General features: G+C 47.8%; 1 protein-coding gene across 8 annotated transcripts in view; it reads right to left on the bottom strand.

The window, feature by feature from the left end:
• CABIN1 (calcineurin binding protein 1) overlaps positions 1–20,327 on the bottom strand; it is a 153,784-nt gene that overhangs the window by 91,486 nt on the left and 41,971 nt on the right. For all 8 annotated transcript variants that reach the window (XM_006938636.5, XM_006938634.5, XM_045042108.1 and 5 more), the window contains 7 exons: positions 18,322–18,564; positions 16,873–17,029; positions 12,429–12,544; positions 6,809–6,970; positions 5,838–6,044; positions 5,472–5,617; positions 1,906–2,167 (listed from right to left, as the gene is read on the bottom strand). In XM_006938636.5, coding sequence (XP_006938698.4) covers positions 1,906–2,167; positions 5,472–5,617; positions 5,838–6,044; positions 6,809–6,970; positions 12,429–12,544; positions 16,873–17,029; positions 18,322–18,564 — 1,293 coding nt within the window. The remainder of the gene's footprint in view (positions 1–1,905; positions 2,168–5,471; positions 5,618–5,837; positions 6,045–6,808; positions 6,971–12,428; positions 12,545–16,872; positions 17,030–18,321; positions 18,565–20,327) is intronic.

Below are 20,327 nucleotides of genomic sequence, written 5' to 3'. Positions count from 1 at the left end.
AATGCACACCTATTGCAAAGTTAAACTGCAAATTTTGCAAAAGAGGTGGGACTTTGCAAAAGATACTTTCATGAAGCTGATGAAAGTAATGTGGGCAAAGCCTTTGCACATGAGCACCAGGCACAATTAACATGGATGACAACTGCCCAAAGGGAGGACTGCTGGTCAAGGAAGAGACCGCAACACACGCTTCTAAGGCACAAAGATGTCAGAGAATCCTGGGAGAGGGAAATAGCTCTCAAGTATTTCTGCAAAAGTAGCTGTCGAAATTTAGGCTGCCAAGGTGAAGGAGCGTCATAGCGTGCTATCATAAACTACTAGAAAATTAAGCTCCCCTCAAACCAACCAAACTCAATCATTCTTGGTTCGTTTGAAGAATTAATACATCCTTGTGATCATCACCAAAGCCCTAGTAACATAAGACTTAGGAGTTATTTTCATTATTATTTAATTACTAAGATAAAGTCCCAATCACACCTTTACCAGGGTAACTGAGCCCCACCGTAAGTGGATTCACATTGTGACCCTTTGCTAGTGCTGACAGCAGCCCCTCCCCTTCTTCTCTGTGCTGTTGGGTAGGGATGTCACCCACATACAAAAGGGGTGACATTTATATCATTATTACATTCTCATTTATGCTTTTTAAGTTTACTTATTTATTTTGAGAGAGAGAGGGAGAGAGAGAATAACCAGGGGAGGGACAGAGAGAGAGGGGGACAGAGGATCCGAAGCAGGCTCTGAGCTGACAGCAGACAGCCCAATGCAGGGCTTGAACTCACAAACTATGAGATCATGACCTGAGCTGAAGTCGGATGCTCAACCAATTGAGCCACCCAGGGACCCTTCATTTATGCTTTTCCATACCAATTGAATTTTTAACACCAAGGACACCTCACTTTCATATAAAATCAGTAAAAGCAACAAAGAGCTGTTACCTCTTTGCAGTACAAAGCTAGGACTTCCCCTACTTAGCACAATGCTAGGAGGCCAGGGTCACTGTGAGGCCAAGCATTCTGGGAGCCTGCCGCTGAAGAGTGGCAGGTGTCGGAATGGGGGGCTGGGTATGACAACAGAGGTCCACTCTCGAGGACACAGAGGCTATCAGAGGACAGCAGTGGCACAGCTGTAGCTGAAAACCTCAGTTGAAAACCTTCTCTCACTGGGTTCCCTCAACAACCCAATGGCAGCATGAAGAAGGTCATCATCTCATTTGGGTTTTGACCACATTTGATCACTAGAAGAAACAGGCCCCTTCCGCACTCTGCTCTCCTAGGAAACCCTTCTGGATTGTCATCTTACTGCCACACCAGCCTCAAAAATGTCATGTGGCTCCTTCATTTCCAACTCAAGGAGCCAAGGCCCACAGGCCAGACACCCAGCAACCCGCACTAGGGGAGTCCCCTACCAAGATGGACTTCAAAATTCCCAAGAAGTTCCTTTGAAGGGAACAAGGAAGGGGCGCGTTGGTAGCTCAGTCAGTTAAGGTCTGACTCGAACTCAGCTCAGGTCTTGATCTCAGGGCCCCACACGGGGCTCCACACTGGGCATGAAGCCTACTTAAAGAATAAATAAAATGAAGTAAAATAAAACATGAAGGGAACCGGAAATAGACAGCTACTTCTGGTGGCCAACACCCCTTCCCTGCCTCTCAACTGCTGGAAAACTGATGGCTGACCAGCCAGATCATAAGAACCTGGCCTTGAATTCACCAATGCCAGACTGGGTGTCTAAAGACCAGGGACTAAGCTGTCACTGACCACAGTATGGCTTAGGTTTCACGAGAAGGATCATCCATGAGCTCCCAGCATGGTTGTGAGGACAAGTGCAAAAAACAGATAGGACAGAACTTGGCCACCTGAGGGCACTTGGGTGGGATGGCAGCCCTTCTGCAGAGCCCCTCCTCACCTGCTGTACGAGCTCAGGGGGCAGCTCAGCTCTCCACTGCTTCAGCTGGCGCGAGGCAAAGGAGTGCAAGGCATAGGACATGGTGCCATACTCGATCCACAGGGACAGGTTGGAGCTGTCGATCTCCAGGGCCCGCCGGAAACAGTTCAGGACAGGTGTGGCGTGCTTCCAGATGGGACCATCACTCTTCAGCTCATTGGAGTTCAGTTTGTCCTGAATGCGACTGGCCCGGGCCAGGGCCATGCCTGCCCAGGAATCAAACCTGCAGTCATGACAAAAGCACCAGTAAACACACAGCTGCCCTTACAGCACTGCAGACATGGTAGCCTGGGCAAGGTACCCAGGCCCCAGGGGAGTGGTCCCAGGCCATGACCCAGAGCCCAGCTCCACCACTCATGGACTCCATGTTTCTAAGCTATGATATATGGCTAAGAAAACCCATATCAAGAAAGCTGAGCTGCTGGGACACCACAAGACATGTATTTTAGGTCATTCAGCATCCCGCAGGCACTCAGTAAGTGCTCTAAGAGAATCCCCATGGACTCGAGCCCAAATTATGCTAACATGGTGAGCTCTTGGACTCTGCTCCCCTTTGCTTCCCTGCTTGGAGGGGTTACCCAAAGAATGTCTCTGATGGAAAGGAAAAAGGGTGCTTTACAAGGCATGGCCCATCCAAGGTGACAGGGAGGCTCTCATCCAGCTGCCACCTCACCTAACCCCGCACTGGTAGCACCTGCCATCAACACACTCACTGACCAAAAGCACGGGGCAGCCAAGACCCTGAAAACACTGCCATGTCGTTGCTACATGGTTCTTCCTCTGGGACCTTGACCACATCCTGCCCTGTCCACCTCAGTTCCCAGAAGCAATATGGAGAGCAAGGGGACCACAGGATGGCTGAGAGCCTACAGTTCTGAGATCACCTGAAAGAAAGTGGTGGGGAAAATGTAAAAGGCTGTGATGATGACGAAGGCCAAGACAACTTCTGGGCACTTGGGAGTGTGGAATTTCCTGAGTGCAAGTACAGACAACAGAATAGACAGCAATCACGTAACAGATGCTACCTTCCACATGCTGACAATTCTTGACCTACTGCTGTACTAACTTTAAAACTGGCCAACTAGCTTTCTGGACTATTTTTGACAGTCCTTCAGGTGTGGTAAGGGCAGAGCAGACTTGTGAAGCTCATACGTGCTTCTGCCGTACTCCAGGCACCCAAAGATGAAAAAGTATGAGCAAAGGAGCAGTAAAGAGACCTGAAGGCTTAAGTGATGATGGGGGATAGCAAAAATGAAGGCTTCAGCCCCTGTGTGGAGGCCCTGAGTGTACCCTTTCCTCCTCAGGGCCTGGGATCCGGGGCTCTGCTCAGGTCACCCTGGGGGCGGAAGCATAGGGGTAGGTGTCAAGCTCCCTTCCAGATGGTGGGGAACCCTGTCAGGGACTTACCACCAGGGCCAGCTTCTTCCACACTGAGGGTTTCCCCTCTTAATTCCTCCCAGAATGCCTTCGGCAACCCCCTTTGCCCTTGCCTTGAGGGAAGGGACCAAATCACGGTGTGTGCCCATATACCTGCATGAGTACCAAAATGGAAACCACTAACCACAAATAGAAGTGACCAAGAACACAGACACCTCATCACAAAAACTCAAAATGCTTCTCTGTGTGTCACCAAAAACCAAGTCCTGACACGGGTTCTTGATTCTAGCAGAGCAGCGCACAACCCACACTCGGGGAGTGCTGACCCACAAGGACAGTAGGGAGCCCAAGGGCCAGCGATGCCATGAACTCAGGAGGAAGAAGCATCCAGAGCCTGTGTGCTGGGCTGGTACTCACGTAGGGCAGGCCTGCTCCCAGCACTGGGCTCAGAGTTGTTTGGCAGAGGGATGAGCTATATTGGGACCTATTCCCATCTTGCCCCAGAGAATGCCACTCTATGAAACCCCTGGCCAAGGTGGCCCAATCCCAGCTGAGCAAGAGCAGATGGAACGGTGGACGGGTCAAGAAAAGCTGTCGCCAGCATTCTCGCAGACTTGCTCTTCCTGCAGGGACCACCAACAAACACTGTGGCCGGGACACATCACCACACACCCAGCTGTCTGCCATGGGCTTCACCTGTGTCTAGCAGGTTCTGAAAATGTAAAGAAAAGGCCAGCATCCAAACTTCCATCTTAGCCAGCACAGAAGATGAGACTAAGCCCAAGTCTTCCCTGACACCTGCTCGTGAGGGCCAGAATGAAGGAGGGTTAGGACTAGGCCACCAAGTTCCTCCTGGCCCTGGGGCCAGTCCTCACAGGGCACCCCACCTCTACGGCACGGCTGCCAGCAGGCCAAGCCTGACAGATTGACACCCTCTGAACCGGTGCATGTACAAGTTGGAAGGAGGCCCAAATGAGCTGTCACGAACCTTGTCTTATAACCCAAAGGGCTGCTGGGTGAGAGGTGTCACGCCAGGCTCTCACCTCTCCACGGGCAGGCTGGTCTTATCACCCTCACTTTTCAGACATGGAGGCAGCAGTGCAAAGGAGGTGACTCCTCACTGCCTAGAGCAGGAGCACTCAGCCAGCCTGAGCATGGATCTCCCCTACCAAACTGGTCCACAGTGACCCCAGAGAGGACATCCAGGGCCACCAATACATGGCTCCCTGCCTGAAGGAAATCATACGCTGAGCAACAAGGGGGCTGGGAGAACCTTTCCCACAAGCTACAGAAGTTGTGTAAACTGGTTTCTCTACTCAGATCCCAGCCCCTCTCCCCCGGGCCAGGTGGGTCCTGACAAGATGGAGCTCTGCGTTTTCCCCTGAGGATGGGCAGCCTCTGCGGCCTGGCCCCTGAGTACTTTACCTACAGATACTACTCTGGACCTTCAGATACAAAGCTTATCTCGACCCAAGGCTTACCTCCTAGTGTGGAGGCCATGAGAAAATGTTCCCTCTCAATCAAATGAATCAGACTTTATGAGCTTAGCAGAGCCCTTTCAGGATGAACAGGCCAACCATTACAATTTAAGAAAAAGCCATCCGGGCTCAGTGGGAAGAAAGCATGAGCCTCACATACAATAGGCTCTCCTACTTTTACTGTCATGACAACTGCTACTGTCAACACTTGCATCAGAGCAAGGAAAGAACTCCTAGCTTAAGTATTTCTATTACCTTCCCCTTTCCCCAAAATAAGGAAACAGCCATTAGCTAAAGACACATAGTACACATCAGCCCACTTCCCAGGGCCAGGAGCCAGGAAAGGAGGCAGCACTCAACCAGGAGGATGGAACCAGATGGCACCCCGTTGCCCTGCTGGCCTGGATCCAGATGGAAACCTCATACCTTCTCTGAGGCCAGTGCTCATCCCAGGTATCTTCTGGAAGGAAGCCTTCTCCACTGCTCCTTTTTTTATGAAGAACCTGTCTCTTGCCTTTCCTAATAACTGCAGAGTGCTAACCATACTTTCTCATTCCTTTTCCCCTAATCTCTTTGCTATGGCAGGGAAACCCCAACCTGGCCCAGGAAAGGGTTTGCTGAGCTGGGGTCACCCCAACCCTCCCTGCTTGGCCGTATGCCCAGGTCACTGACCTGTTGGGGCAGATGCAGATGTCATGCATGTAGAACTTGATAGCCTTAGACTGCTCCTTGTTTTTGAAATGGTAATCAGCCAGGAGGTAGTAGAGCTCATTCACCACCGGAGGGGAGGGGTCGGCCCCTTCTGGAAGGCAGGGCACCTGGCAGGTGAGGGAGCAGGATAAGGGGAGATGGAGTCAGGGTCTCAGATGTGACCAGTAACGCTGCAAACCCAGGACCATTCACATTAGCACAGGACAGACACTAGGCTTCTCATGGACCTGACTTCTGATATAGAGCAAGCAAAGCAGACAAGGTGCAGAAGCAGCAGTGCCGGAGGGAAAAATGATGGGACACAGCTCCACCATGCTCAGTTCCTACCTCGGCCGAGGTGCCCTCAATGTAGGCAGAGACTTTGTCCAGGTTCAGGGCCGGCCTTTCTGTGCGGGGCACAATGGTGGCGATCCTCTTCAGAAGGTTGGCCAAGTCAGCAGACACAGTGCTGGTCTTGTAGCTGTCAAATTCAGGAAGGGTCTTGGGCTTAAAATACTCAAACATAAACAGAGCGTCCTCCCATATAAGGTCCACCTTGAGAAAAGACAGAAAGCAGATCATAGTACAGTCAGGGTAAAGCAGAAAGGGAAAGGTTCTTCCATGGAAATAATGCAGACAAGGTTACAATATGTTAGAGTGTAGAAAAAGTCCCATATACTTTTAAAAATCTGCATACTCACTCTAATTCCCAAGCCCAAGTGTCTGAAGAGCAGAAAAATGAACTGGCATAAGCCCGGCCTTTACAAAGACAAATGTTGGAAACTGAGGGCCACACTCTGTTGAGTCCACATGGCTGAGCCAGAGGGTAGGTTCGAACACGAGTGGGCACTGTGGCCAGGCCACTGACCCTCTCCTTGAGCCTCAGCTGCCCCACTGCTTGCTCTGGACCAGGGTGGGTCTGCATTCTACATGGGACCACAGTGGGGGCCCTGCCCAAGGAGCTTACATTCAGGGAATGGAATTGGTAAGAATAAATGACAGTACTGACAAGCCATGAGTGCTTGAAACCCAAACAACAAAAACAAATGAAAACCTCTAAGGAATTATTCATATTATCCGACTGGAAAAGGAAATCCTTTGAAAATTGCCATGCTGCACTTTTGAATGATTGGTCAACATTTACGAAGCTAGTTTTTGCAAGGAAAACCCTTTTCCTATGATCAGACTACATCTGACCATGCTCTCATTCTCCTGGTGCAACTAACCACAAGAGGTGTGTGTCTGACGTCCTCCAGGAGTGCTCACGCCCCTGCTTCTCTGAGCCCCACTCCCCTGGGCAGGGGCGGGGACACCCTCACCTGCTGGGCTGAGTGCTCCTCCAGGTACCTGGCCTTGCTCTTCTTGCTAGGGAAGCTGTACAGGCAGTAGAAGCACTGTTCCAAGGCGGTCTCCAGCTCCTCCTTGTAGGGGTGCGTGTCTTCAGAGGTGGATGCAGCAAGTTCCTTCTGGAGAACGCGTACCTGTGGTAGGCAGGAAGAGACGCCTGAGGAGAAGGCGCCAGTTCTCCAGCTTCCCTGGTGCCAGCTTCCCTGGCACAGTGGGACCCCAGGGAGATCACCACGCTATCAAGTCTGTTAACCTGAGGAGGCCATGTCTCTTGGGCCTGTTTCCTAAAAGGGCCTGTTACCCCCACAGGAGCCATTCTAGGCCCAGATCTGACAAGTGACCAGAAGGGCGTGCTTGCCAAACTGCCTTCCTTCTAGCGCATCCAGTCAGTATCTACCAGCTGCTAGGAGATATTATATGCCCTCTGGTAAGTTCTCTACCCACTTATTGGGCCATTCATTTGCTCCCCAAATATTTACCAAGCACCTCGTTATGTTAGACACAATGTGACACAGTCTCTGCTTTTAAGAAGCTCAAATGGAGGGGCAGTAAATTAAACAGGTGATTATAAGGCAAATGGTAAATCCCATTAGGACTGAGGGAGTCTCTCTCAGACAAAACATCAATAAGGATTCCAGAGGATGTAAACAACACAGTCAACAAGTGATGCATCTATGAAGATTAGATTCAATGGCCATTGTTATGCCCAACTGTTACCAGATACACATTCTTTTCAAGCATCCATGAGCTTTTTTCCAAAACTAGACAAAAAGCACATCTCAACAAATACTAAAGACAAAATATAATACACACCACATCCTCAGAACATAAGTCAGTAAAATGAGAAATCAGTACATAAAGGTAGCAAATACCACAGGTCAAAACATGGCATGCAGCTAAAAATGTACTTGGGGAAAACTTATAACCTTCAGCAACTGTACAAAAAAGAGTGAACACTGCCACTGAGTGGCCATCTAAACACAGTGTAGTTTCAGGTTGATAAGCACATGGCTTTTCCCATAGGCTTCACACATAAACTTATATCTTATATCTTATATCTTATATAAAAGGAAGAAGTTACTTGAAGGGCACTTTATACACCGGGTCATTCAAACAATTCACCAAATGTCTTTTCACATAAGCTTTTATATGTAAGTTTGTAAACACATCTTAATGCTAGGAAGATGTCACTGAATGACCTTATACCTGATGTTAACCCCATGGCTTTTCCCAATGCTTCTGCACTTAATTTAGAAACATTAATACCTTAATGATAGCAAGATGTGAAAAAAAAAAAAAAGAGTGAACACTGAAATAAGCTTTCACCGCAATAAGTTAGAAAAAGCACAAAGTAAATCCAAAGAAATGATACAGATGTATGTTTATTTCCGTATTTTTATATTGTGCTATACACTATATAGTTGCATGGGTTTTTAAACTTTACATATAAAATATCATGTAATACATAACCCTTTGCACGTTGCTCTTATTCATTTCACTGAGCTATATTCACATTGATACAAATAAATCTGGTTCATTCATTTGCACTGCTCTAAGCAGTTAAACTAATTAAAATGAATGAATGGACCAGACTTATTTGTATCAATGTGAATATAGCTCAGTGAACTGAAATGAATCTTATTGTATGGGGATATCAAAATTTCAAACTTTTTAGTATGGAAAATTCCAAACATATATTAAACTAGAAATGATAGTATAGCGAGCCCACATATGGAGCACTGATTAATAAGTCTGATTACTAAGCACTGATTACTAACAAGCACTGATTACTAAGTCTGTGCATAGCCAGTCCCTCACCCAACTGTCCCCAATCCACCCCACATCATTTGGAAACAAATCTTAGACATTACATCACTTTGTCTGTAAATATTTGTTACCATATTTTTTTTTTTTTACCTTTTCTAATGGTAGCATTAAGGGTGTTTATCCTTTTTTGTATATGTGTTATAAACAGCATTATGGTTAACATCCACCAACATGCTATTCTTTATATGCATGTGAAAGTTTCTTTTTCTTTAGTGTGGATTCCTATAAAAGGAATTACCAGGTCACAGGGTTTGCACATTTGCAACTTTAAAAACTGTATTTTCAAATTGTTTGCCAAAACAGTTGAACTAATTAATTTTATAGTTAAAAAAAATTTTTTTTAATGTTTACTTTTTTGACAGAGAGAGACAAAGCATGAGCAGGGGAGGGGCAGAGAGAGAGGGAGACACAGAATCTGAAGCAGGCTCCAGGCTCTGAGACGTCAGCACAGAGCCTGATGTGGGGCCCAAACTCATGAACTGCAAGACCATGACCTAAGCCGAAGTCTGACACTGAACCAACTGAACCACCCAAGCGCCCCACTAATTTTATACTTCTGATGGCAGGGTGGAAATTCCTACACAGCCCCATCAGCCCTAGGTACCACAGACAAATGTTGATGACTGTCTGAAAGGACAAAATGGTATTCCATTGCTTTTAATTCCTTTTTAATAAAGAATTTATGGTTGTTAGTGAGGTTGAGTGTCTTTTCATGTTTACTGGCCTTTAAGGTTTCCTCTCTAGTGATCTGTTCATATAATTTCCTCATTTTTCTCTTGGACTTTTTTCTTTTTCTGTGGATTTGTGGAGTTTTTTAAATACCCTGAATTCCAGTCTTTTGTCCGATATGTATGTTTCACCAGTTTCACACGCACGTGTGTGTCTGTGTGTGTGTGTGTAATTCTATCACTATGCTATTTTATGTGGAACTTTGTGTATAGTGTTTGTTTTACAGAATTTTAAAATTTTAATGTCAGATTTATTAGTCCTTTCCTTTATGGTTTATGGGGGTGAGGGAAGGACGGTGAGGAAGAGTATACTATCCTTCCTGTAACTTTTTATTTCTATTAGAAGACAGGATTGAAGCAAATACAGCAGATGGTTAATGTGTACACAATCTGGGTGGTAGTACCAGGACATAGTGTAATAGGGACAGTCTGGAAGTTAGTAAAGGCTCTATAGAAAAGGGGCCATTTGAGTTGAGTGTGGATGAATGGATAAGAATTCAGCAACCTGAATATAACATATGAAAAGAAATACTAACTCAAGAAAAGATGAGATCCAAGAGGATTTCTCCCTCAGAGAATACTTCCACTCCATCCAAGAAGAAAAAATCCACACAAAAGATCTCCCCATGTCAGTCACAAAGCACTCCCAAGACACAATCCTTTATCTGAAGACCACTAACCTGGGGCAATGGGAAGAGCCAGCAATAAAGTATTCACCTTCGTAACGCCCACAGCACCCAGAATGGTGAATGCTCAGCAACCATTTGTAGATCAATGAATAACTTTATGTTTGTTCATTTATTTATTCAAGAAACATCAACTGGACAGTAATCTATGTCAGCCACTGCTCAGGGCCCTAGAGAGGCTTCAGGCAGCAAGACTAAAAAGGTCTCTGATCTCAGGAACACACCAGCTAGCAGAGAGGCACGTGACACAGAAACAAATAGCAGGGCTGCTCAGCAGTCATGAGGACAGAGTGGCAGGACCAGGGAAGACCTCTTTTAGAAGGTGTCCTCTGAGCTGAGACCAACATGGCAGGAAGGAAAGGGCAAGCCAGACATGTAGACCCCAGGGCAGAGTATGACAAACAGAGGGCATGAGGTGGTCAGGACCTGAGCAGAGAGAGAGAGCACTCAATAAGCAGAGGCCAAGTCCACAAAAGTGAAGTTGCTGCAGGAGCTGGAAGAAAGTAAAGGCTAGGCCTCGGGTAGGAAAATCAGGAGCTATGAAATGAAACATGGCGGTACTCCTATCACGTCCACTCCCTCAGATTCACTTAGCAGATCCTGGCAGCTAGAATTCATACTCTGCCAAAAAAGATGTAGACTAAGGAAAATCCAGAGTATGGTCATCCCATCATCGCCCCTGCTGCCTACCCAGAAGGCACCTCAGCACCACTTCTGTCAGGTACCAGCTTGCAAAGGGGCCGACTCATTCTTGACTCTCCCCCAAGCAGCGTAAGGGAAACTGCTTTGTAGAGGTGACCCTGTGGAAGTAGAACAGTGACCTCACACTCTCTCATTGGGAGAGGGAAGGCAGAAAAAGGAAGTTGCCAATTCCTGAGCAGCAATACAGTCTAAGCTTGGCATAATTCTTCCAAAAATGGTCCTGAAGTGTGGCGCTGACCCAGGGTGAGCACCCGGGAGGCCCTCAGAACTCACAGGGTAGAGCAGACACTCAGGCATCTACAGCTGGGGTTCCTGCCAAGTCTCCACCTCCTCAGCACAAGTGCTCTGCAAACTGTCAAGCCCTACACACACATGAGCTCTATACGTATTCTCAGTCTCGTTCATTCATTCAATCCATTACTTATTAAACACCTACTATGGGCTAGATGTGCTGTGCTAAGGTACTGGGATCCAGCAGTGAACAAAAGTAACAAAAATCCCTACCTTCAGGGAAGTTACATTTTAATGGAGAAGAGACACACAATAAACATAACAGATAAATAAATTAATTATATGGCATGCTAGAAGATGGTATGAGCCATGGGGAAAGCACAGGACAGAGGAGGAAGACCAGGACGGGGGAGGCAGGAGCTGCACTTGTAGAGAGGATATGCTCACTGAAAAGGTATACGGCAGAGGTCAGCAAACCTTCTCCTGAAGGGCTATGTAGTAAATATTTTAGGTTTCACATACCACATGGACTCTATCAGAGCTCCTCATCCCTGCCCCTGTATTGCCAAAGCAGCCATAGTTAACATGTAAATGAATGGTTGTGGCTATGTTCCACTAAAACATTTATTAATAGACACTGCTGGGAGCCTGGCTGACTCAGTTGGTTAAGCGTCCGACTTCGGCTCAGGTCATGATCTCGCGGTTCGTGAGTTAGAGCCTCGTGTCGGACTCTGCACTGACAGCTCAGAGCCTGGAGCCTGCTTCAGATTCCGTGCCTCACTCTCTCTCTCTGCCCCTCCCCTGCTTGTGCTCTCTCTCTCTCTCAAAAATAAAGACATTCAAGAAAAAAAATTTTTTTTAAACAGACACTGCAGGCTGGGTTAGGTGCCCCTCTCATGCTCTGTAACCTGTCTGCACTGCTTGGCCTCACACTCAGCAGTGAGGTTTGGGGACAGGAATCATGCTGCTTATCCCCAGTAAGCCCAGTCAATCACAGCTGCTAGTAAGAGACAGCTATCTGCAGTCACTAAATACTTATTTACTAAATAGCTATTGATTCAGCAACTACTTCCTTTCGTGAGTGGTGCTGGGCAAACAGGATTCATTGGAAGGTGGTGGTGAATGCAGTTATTGCCTCTAGATTACTGTGAAGGGCCTGGCCCTATGCCTGACACACACAAAACAGATGCAGTCACAATTAGTGGTTCTAAATCCACTTGTAGGTGAAGGCCAGGTCCAGAAGCCGTGAACCTCAGGTGCATAAGGGAACCAAGTTCAGACTTTCTGGCAACTCTGAGTAGTCACATATGAATCAAAGAAGAGCAGTGGGCCCCAGTACAGGGGGAGGCCAAGCAAGCCTCAGGACGCCAAACCATCCCTCCCGCCCCACCAGCCCTGGCCAAGAGGGCAACGCTTACATAGAATCGCAGCAGAGCCCCATCGGAATTGCAGCACCAGGACCTTCTCCCCAAATACTCGTGGGCAGTGTTGAGCAGCATGAGGGAGGATGGGAGCATGGGCGTCTCAGCCATCACTAGGGAAAGACCAGACCGACAGAATTAGCGTGGGGACACTTGTGGGACTTGCAAAGCTCAGTCTCTCCTTTGTGGGCTTTTCTGTCTTTACCAAAGTGGCCACAGATTTTTCTTTCGTTCATTTTTTATCTTTTTGTCTTCTTAAGTAAGTTAATGACTTGATTGGCTTTACAAAAGCAATACATACTTTTCAAAAATCAATTCAGGAGCACCTGAGTGGCTCAGTCAGTCAAGCATCCAACTCTTGACTTCAGCTGAGATCATGATCTCGGTTCGCGAGACAGAGCCTCGTGTGGGGCTCCACCTTGGGATTCTCTATCTCCCTCTCTCTCTCTGCCCCTGACCTGCTCACATACTCTCTCTCTCAGAATAAATAAATACACTTAAAAAGAAATCCAAATCATACAAGAAGACATAAGGAATGCCTTATCCACCTCCAAATAAACACACTGATGTTCAGTGAACATCCCTGGAAGCAGCTTTCTGGGCATATAGGAAACATTTTGAAAGAGAGAAATAACTTTTAATAATGAAACCCGGGGCGCCTGGGTGGCTCAGTCAGTTAAGCGTCCAACTTCGGCTCAGGTCATGATTTCACAGTTCGTGGGTTCGTGCCTCACATCTGGCTCTGTTCTGACAGCTCAGAGCCTGGAGCCCGTTTCAGATTCTGTGTCTCCTCTCTCTCTCTGCCCTTCCCTGTTCATGTTCTGTCTCTGTCTCAAAAATAAAAAGTAAACAGTAAAAAAAATTAAAAAAAATAAAAATAATGAAACCCATACTATATATACCATTTCTTAACTTCAAGATTCTTATTCTAAGGTCTTTTGGAATATTACAGATGAAAAAAAAGAATGACTACCTTTCAGTTAAGTGTAGGTTCACCACTAGAATGATTACTAGCTCCTTAAAGATCCTTCAGTGCTTCTGAAACTCTGGACTATAACCCACTAGTGGGCTTGTAACTAGCATTTTTAAAGAGGATTAAGGATAGAACACAAAACAAAATTACCAGTGCATCTCACGCCCAGTAGAATAAGAATTCTTTCATGAAATTTATGTCATACTTTTTACTATTGGCCAGTCCCTGTCAAAAAGGTATGAAAGGCATGGATTTAAAAATAAAAAGGGGCACCTGAGTGGCTCAGTCAGTTCAGTGTCCAACTCTTGATTTCAGCTGGGGTCATGATCCCATGGTCATGAGATGGAGCCCTGTGTCAGGCTCAGCGTGGAGCCTGCTTAAGATATTCTCCCCCACCCTGCCCCACCCTACTCTCCGCACCACCCCTTTGCCCCCTGCTCCTCTCCCCAGCTTGTGTGCTCTCTAAAATAAATATATAAATAAATAATTTTTAAAAATAGAGGCACCTGGGTGGCTCAGTCAGTTAAACATTCAACTCCTGGTTTCTGCTCAAGTCATGATCTCATGCTGGTTGGTGAGTTCAAGTCCTATATCAGGCTCCATGCGGAGGCTGCTTGGGATTCTATCTCCCATTCTCTGCCCCTCCCCCACTTTCTCTTTCTCTCTCAAAATAAATAAATAGACTTAAAAAAATTTTTTAATAAAAAACATAACTCAGAAAATCATGAGGAAACTAAACTATGCTAATTTTTTATGGATCTTTTAGTTTCCATTTTCAACAGCATCAAGTGATTCTATTATACAAGATGGGAGATAGCCTTGTAACACTTCCTCCTTTCTCCTCATCTCCCAATTTTGTTGTGCATATTATTTGTAGCACTTCAGGTTTGCAACATTGACACTCTGTTCTGCAACCATAATTAGCATAACTGCTTTCTCTCAATTCCAAGTTTAAATGGATTTGGTGCTCATCTCAAATCCTTGCCTGTGGCTTTTCCACTCCTGACAAATTTCATTCTGACTCATGTTGGTTTACTGACTTCATCCTCCAGTGACATCTTTAAAAGCACCCACAGGAGCTGGAATCCTGATTTATAAATGTCTGTTCCCACTATTAATTACAAACAACTTGGCTAGATGTCCTAGATAGTACCATCATTCCTTGAGAACCATGTAGACTTTTAGACATCACCTCAACTGCTCTGAGTGCAGCTAGGGAGAAATCTGAAATGAGTCTCATGTTTTACCTGTGAGGATAAATCATTTTTTCAATTTAGAAATCTAAAAAATACTTATTTATTTATATTTATTTATTTATTTATTTTTGAGAGAAAGAGCAAGTGAGCAAGCATGTGCTTGCACAGGAGCAGGGGAGGGGCAGAAGGAGAAAGAGAATGTTAAGCAGGCTCCATGCCCAGCATGGAGCCCAGTGTGAGGCTCAATCCCATGACCCTGGGATCATGACCTCAGCAGAAATCAAGAGTTGGACACTCAACCGACGGAGCCACCTAGGTACCCCTAAAAAATCTTTATTCTTCAAGTAGGATGTATCTTGTGGCGTTACCAATTTTTCATGGTACATGCTGAACAATGAATCTGCAAGCTCAATTTTTTTTTTACAGATAAATGTTCCCATATTTGACAGTGGGTTGACTGCTTATCCTATTTCACTGCTGGGGTCTTTCCTTTAGGAGCACTACCTATCCTCACACTGGACAACCTGTTTCCCATATCCATCCTCTTCTTGCTAATGCTGTTAGCTCTGACCTGCATCCATTGGTTTCCGTTCTAGCCATGCTCATTCTGCTCCTTGCTGTCTGGTTTGTTAGTTGTAACAGTGAGACTTGGTTTATAATGTTTTCCCTTAGTTTTGCAATTTTCCTTTTTGTTTCATTCTGCTTATGAGCTCAGATTTTTTAATAAATTATTTCTTGTGCAAATTGTTACAGGGTCCCTGCCTTTGTTCCTCAATGTAAGTTTTCTTCCTGAGTTCGTGTGTTTCTTTTTTTGTCCCCCACACAGGGTGGGGGACAGGCTACGCTATGTCAGCACAGTGGCCATGTCATTTTTTCTACCCTGCTCATAGGGCACTTCCTCCACACTACATAAGTAGCTCTAATATATCACCAATGAATTTTCTGGGGCACTCTCCCAAATATAAGCTCAATTTGCCCTTTCCTTAAAACCATAATTTTAAAGCAGGTGTTGCTCTCAATTCACTTGTCTGTAACCTATGTCTACAGAGACAGAAGAAGGGAGATCATAGGGCTAGTGCTGCAAACAATCCTTGCCAGAGAGCCTGGACTTTGTTCTCTCTCGGAGATCCCCTTTAAGGTACGCCTGGCTGCCCAGCAAGAGGAGTGCAGTCAGCAGACAACCCGAACCGCCAGCTCCTTCAGGGTCTGCTACAGCTGCAGAGATGCACCCCACCCAAGGTCATAGGCTTCCTGCAGGAGTCCATGTACAGTGATTGAGCAAAATGGGAGAACAGGGCTCCTGGGTGGCTCAGTCGGTTAAGTGTCCGTCTTCAGCTCAGGTCATGATCTCACAGTCCATGAGTTCAAGCCCCGTGTCAGGCTCTGTGCTGACAGCTCAGAACCTGGAGCCTACTTCGGATTCTGATTCTGTGTCTCCCTCTCTCTCTGCCCTGCCCCTGCTTGCACTGTCTCTGTCTCTCTCTCTCTCTCTCTCTCTCAAAAATAAATAATAAACATTTAAAAAAATTTTTTTAAAAGAATGATGGGGTATCTTTGTTTAAAAGGTCATTTAGCTGTTATGGCTATTTTTTCAATTCACCACATTTCCTACCACTGCATTGACCTGGCTCAAGTGCCATCTCCATAAAGAGTCCTGGGCTCCCTCTCCAGCTTCTCATTCACAATTACTCATTTGTCACCCTCATGTGCCAGACACTGATTTGGCAAATGATAGCTTTATTATTTCATTTTGTCCTCAGAACAACCCTCTGAGATAGGTACCATTATTCCCAGCATATACGTGGGGAATAGAGGCTGAGAAGTTGTATGACTTGACCAAGGTCACGCAGCCTAGATGTGATAGTTGGGATTTGGACCTGTGCTCACTCCATACTACCCTCCAGCTGTGCACATTGCTGTCAGGGGCAGGGGCCAGGGGGCGTGGTAGTTAAGTGCGAAGGCTAGTGCATGGCTGCCCATCTCATAGGGCTATTTTGGGGATTAAAGGAGTTAGCAAGTTTGAGACTGCCTGGAGCAGTGTCCGTGCTCCTTGTAAGCACTCCCCACGCTGTCACCCTATTACCACCTGCACCAGACATGAAATACCACACACCCACTGCCTCTCGACCCCCCTGTGCAATGAGCTCCCCGAAGAAGCCTCTGCTTCTGTCCAGGCCCCACACAAAATCCTATTGACTGAGCCCCGAGCCCACTCACAGCATCTGGATAGGACTGTCAGGGCCCACCTCCACCCAGAACCATTTCCTGCCACCTTCATCCGTTGGGTTCTGAAGCTGTTGCTGGTGACACAGGGAGTGGAAGGTGTCCTCTTCCTGCCAGATGATTCGATGCAGGATGATCCAGGGCAGCACTGAGGAGACATGGGGCTCCTTGGGCTCCTCTTGGACGGCCATGCTGCAGTCAATGACCTGGGAGAGGGAGAACAGGGGTGTCACAGTAGGGCCAGCTCTCCCTCCAACCCTCTGGGGTGACCCCTCAGGGCAGAGGCGGGGACATGACTAGAAAGCACTCCAGCACTCCAGTCATCAGAGTCCCAGGGTGCCCAACAACAGTGGTTAAGCCCAGGCATCAGAGGAGCCCACTCCGGCAGTCCTCCCTATGCCACATGCAGTTCCTGAGGCCCTCTGCACCTATTGTGTGCCAGGACCCATGCCAGACGTGAGGGTTACAGAGGTGAGCAGGGCACGGGGGAGGTGACAGCCTGGGGGGAAGAGAACCACAGACAAGCCACTCAAGAGTTAAGAATCAGTATAGTCGCTGTAATTAAAGCAAATGAGGGCCACAGTGGGGTCGCAGAGGAAGGGTAGGGACAGACAGAGGAGAACCTTGATGTTCCAGGTGAGTGGTTGTGGTGGAACCAATACTGAAGAGGGCAGGAACTAGGGGTACAGGACAGGCATGCAGGCAGAGGCCCAGAGACAGACAAGGAAGTAGATGAGTGGAGAGGAGGCCAGGCAGGTTCAGACACCTTGGGTGATGGGCAACCAGGGGGAACATGAAGGGTTGAAGGGAGGGAGGAGCACATTGGTATTTCCATGTCAGAAAGGTGCCTCTGTGGCAGGGTGGTGGCTGCACCAGGAGTGTAGAGGGGCGGGGAGCACGCTCCCATAGTTCAAATAAGAGACTCTGCCTGGATTAAGGCAGAGCGCTACAGATGCAGAGAAACAAAGGATGGGGACGTTACGGACATGGATTTGGCAAGACCTGCGCTGGTGGCCTGAAGAGCTGTTGTCCGGAAAGAGCCAAGGGTGGCTTCAGGAAAGTTTCCTGCTATGAAGCCCACCTGGACGATGCGGAGTACTGGGTCCACCCCTTGGCTAGGAGAGCCAGGACAACATGGGGTGGTGGAGAGCCCTGGCAGGGAGACAGAGGGCCTGGGTTTCAGCCCCAGCTCTACCTCCTGCTGACCACGCATAGGTCAGGGCCTCCTGCTCTGAGCCCGCTTCTGTCACTCAGGGATGGGTGGTCTGGAAGAACCCTGTGATGCCAAATGCTCAGCAAGCTGCAACCCCCAGACCCGACCAGTCCCAGGAAGGTATGCGGCCAGTGTACAGCCACCCACTACCTGAGGTGCCCGCTTCCTGCAGCCAGAGTAGCCAAGGCGCCCCTTTGGGGTCCCTAGCTTGCAGTGAAAGCCAGTGAGCTACGAAGGGGGAATTCCGAGAACCACACCTGGTGGTGCAGGGCAGCGCAAGATTACCTGGATGAGGTTGTTGGTGAGCCGGGTGAGGCCAGTGGAGGACGATGATTCCTTCAGGATGCTGCCACTGCTGTCAGCAGAGAGTGCCTGCTCGATGCCCAGCAGTAGCTGGGTCACCGTGGCCACCCACTCCTCCTTGGCTGCGGACTCACTCGCATTCACCATCTGCTGGACGGCCTCCTGCAGAGCCACGTCGGAGCACTCAAAACACTGCCGGTGGTCCTTCAACCGGAGCAAGGAGTCCTGAGCACAGGGAGGGGCGAGGAGGAGGGCGTGCCGTGAGAGGACTGTGATGGCGCTCTCCACGCCTGGTCCTCAGGACTGAGGGGCAGTACAAAAAAAGGGGAAGCGGAGGCCTTCCACGGGCCTTGAGGCATCTGTGAGGTCACATAGCGATCTACGTGCAATCACGGCATGGCGTGTGCCAGCCAGTGGGCTTTCAGAAAGGTGCTTGACCTCTGCACCTCAGTTGCCTCATTTATGAAGCTGGGACAGGGAGGCCAGAGTGGGCAAACTGCCAAGGTGAGACTGAGTGACTCCACCACCTCTGTCAGCTCTCACCCGAAGCCACTGTGCCCCGGGCCACCCAGTCATGTGCTCATCCAGTGCCACAGCGCTCAGGGGTCTCAGCAGGGGAGGGGTCTCAGCAGGGGAAGGGTCTCAGCAGACTGTCGGGGAGGGACTCTCTCTGCGGAAGAGGACCTGAGCCAAGGTCACAGTAGAGGCAACTAGCCAGGCAGCACTGAGGTCATCGTTCTAAGAGTCCCCATCTCCGCCCCCCACAACAGGCACCCTCGTGGAAGAAGGTGACTGGGAGCATGAAATGAGCTATTGTACCTAGCACACTAGCACCGTGTCCCGGCACATGGAACTCTCAGAACACCACACTATTTTAACATCCCCTCTTTGGGAGCCATCATCTTTTGTGAAGCTCCCTTTCTTTTTGCTCTAGAACATAACCCATTTAAGCACCTCAGTCTGAGCCGCTTTCATCATCATGCTGCTGTGTGAGGAAACTCGGTCTGGCTGTGAATTTGCAGATCTGGCAGGCGGCCTGTTAGACCAGCAGGAAGCACCTGCCAACCGGTGCCCCCTCAGGCTCTGACCTCGCTGCAGCTGAGGGCTGGCAACAGCTCCACGCGACACAGCTCTTTGAAGTAACACAGACAGGGGTGGGGCAGAAATGCCCAAAACCGCCTTTGGGATGTGCTGCAGTATCTGAACATAGATCAAAACCACCCCCAATTTGAGAGCCCTAATTGCCAGGAAAATGGGTCCTGTGTTTCTTTAGAGAAAGCCAGCACTCTTTAGCAGGAGGCCAGACGTATGAAGGAGCCTATGGGGTGCAGACATGGAACCCAAAGGCTGACACTTTCTGATCAAACACCAAACACGTGAGGGACAGGGGCTTATTTTGTAGCAGGATAAAGACTGTGGACCTCAAAGTGCAGCCAGCATTGCCATGAAAGTCAGGGACAAGACAAGGACCCATCAGCAGTGCTCTAATGTGACATAATGCCCAGGGCTCAAACTTAGAAAGAGCTAAAAAGCACAAGAATAACTGCCAACAAGTGAGGAGACCAAATTGCCGTTGACTGTGGGCAATATGATCGTCCACCCGAAAAAAAACAGAAACTATCAGAAATAATGGGAATGAAGCACAGTGGCTAGATTTAAAATAAACATGCAAAAAACCAGTTGGGTTCCTATAAACCAGAAATGCACAGTTGGAAAACATAATGACCAAAAAAAGACCCTGCTCAAAATCGCAAACAAAAATATCAAGAACTTAGAATCAATTCAACCTGGAGAAACTACATGATTATATCAAAGACCATAAAAGGCAGCTTGCCCAAATAGGGAGGGAGACCCATCATACTGCTAGAGGGGAGGATTCAGGCCCTCCCTCCCCTACATACACCGTATAAAAGCTAGATGAAGCACAATAAACATGAAACATTAACACCACTAGAAGAAAACAAAGGCAAACAGACTTTTAATCTATT

Source organism: Felis catus, chromosome D3 (assembly GCF_018350175.1).
Source record: "Felis catus isolate Fca126 chromosome D3, F.catus_Fca126_mat1.0, whole genome shotgun sequence".
Lineage (NCBI taxonomy): Eukaryota > Metazoa > Chordata > Mammalia > Carnivora > Felidae > Felis > Felis catus.
This window is presented reverse-complemented; position numbering and strand designations above follow the sequence as displayed.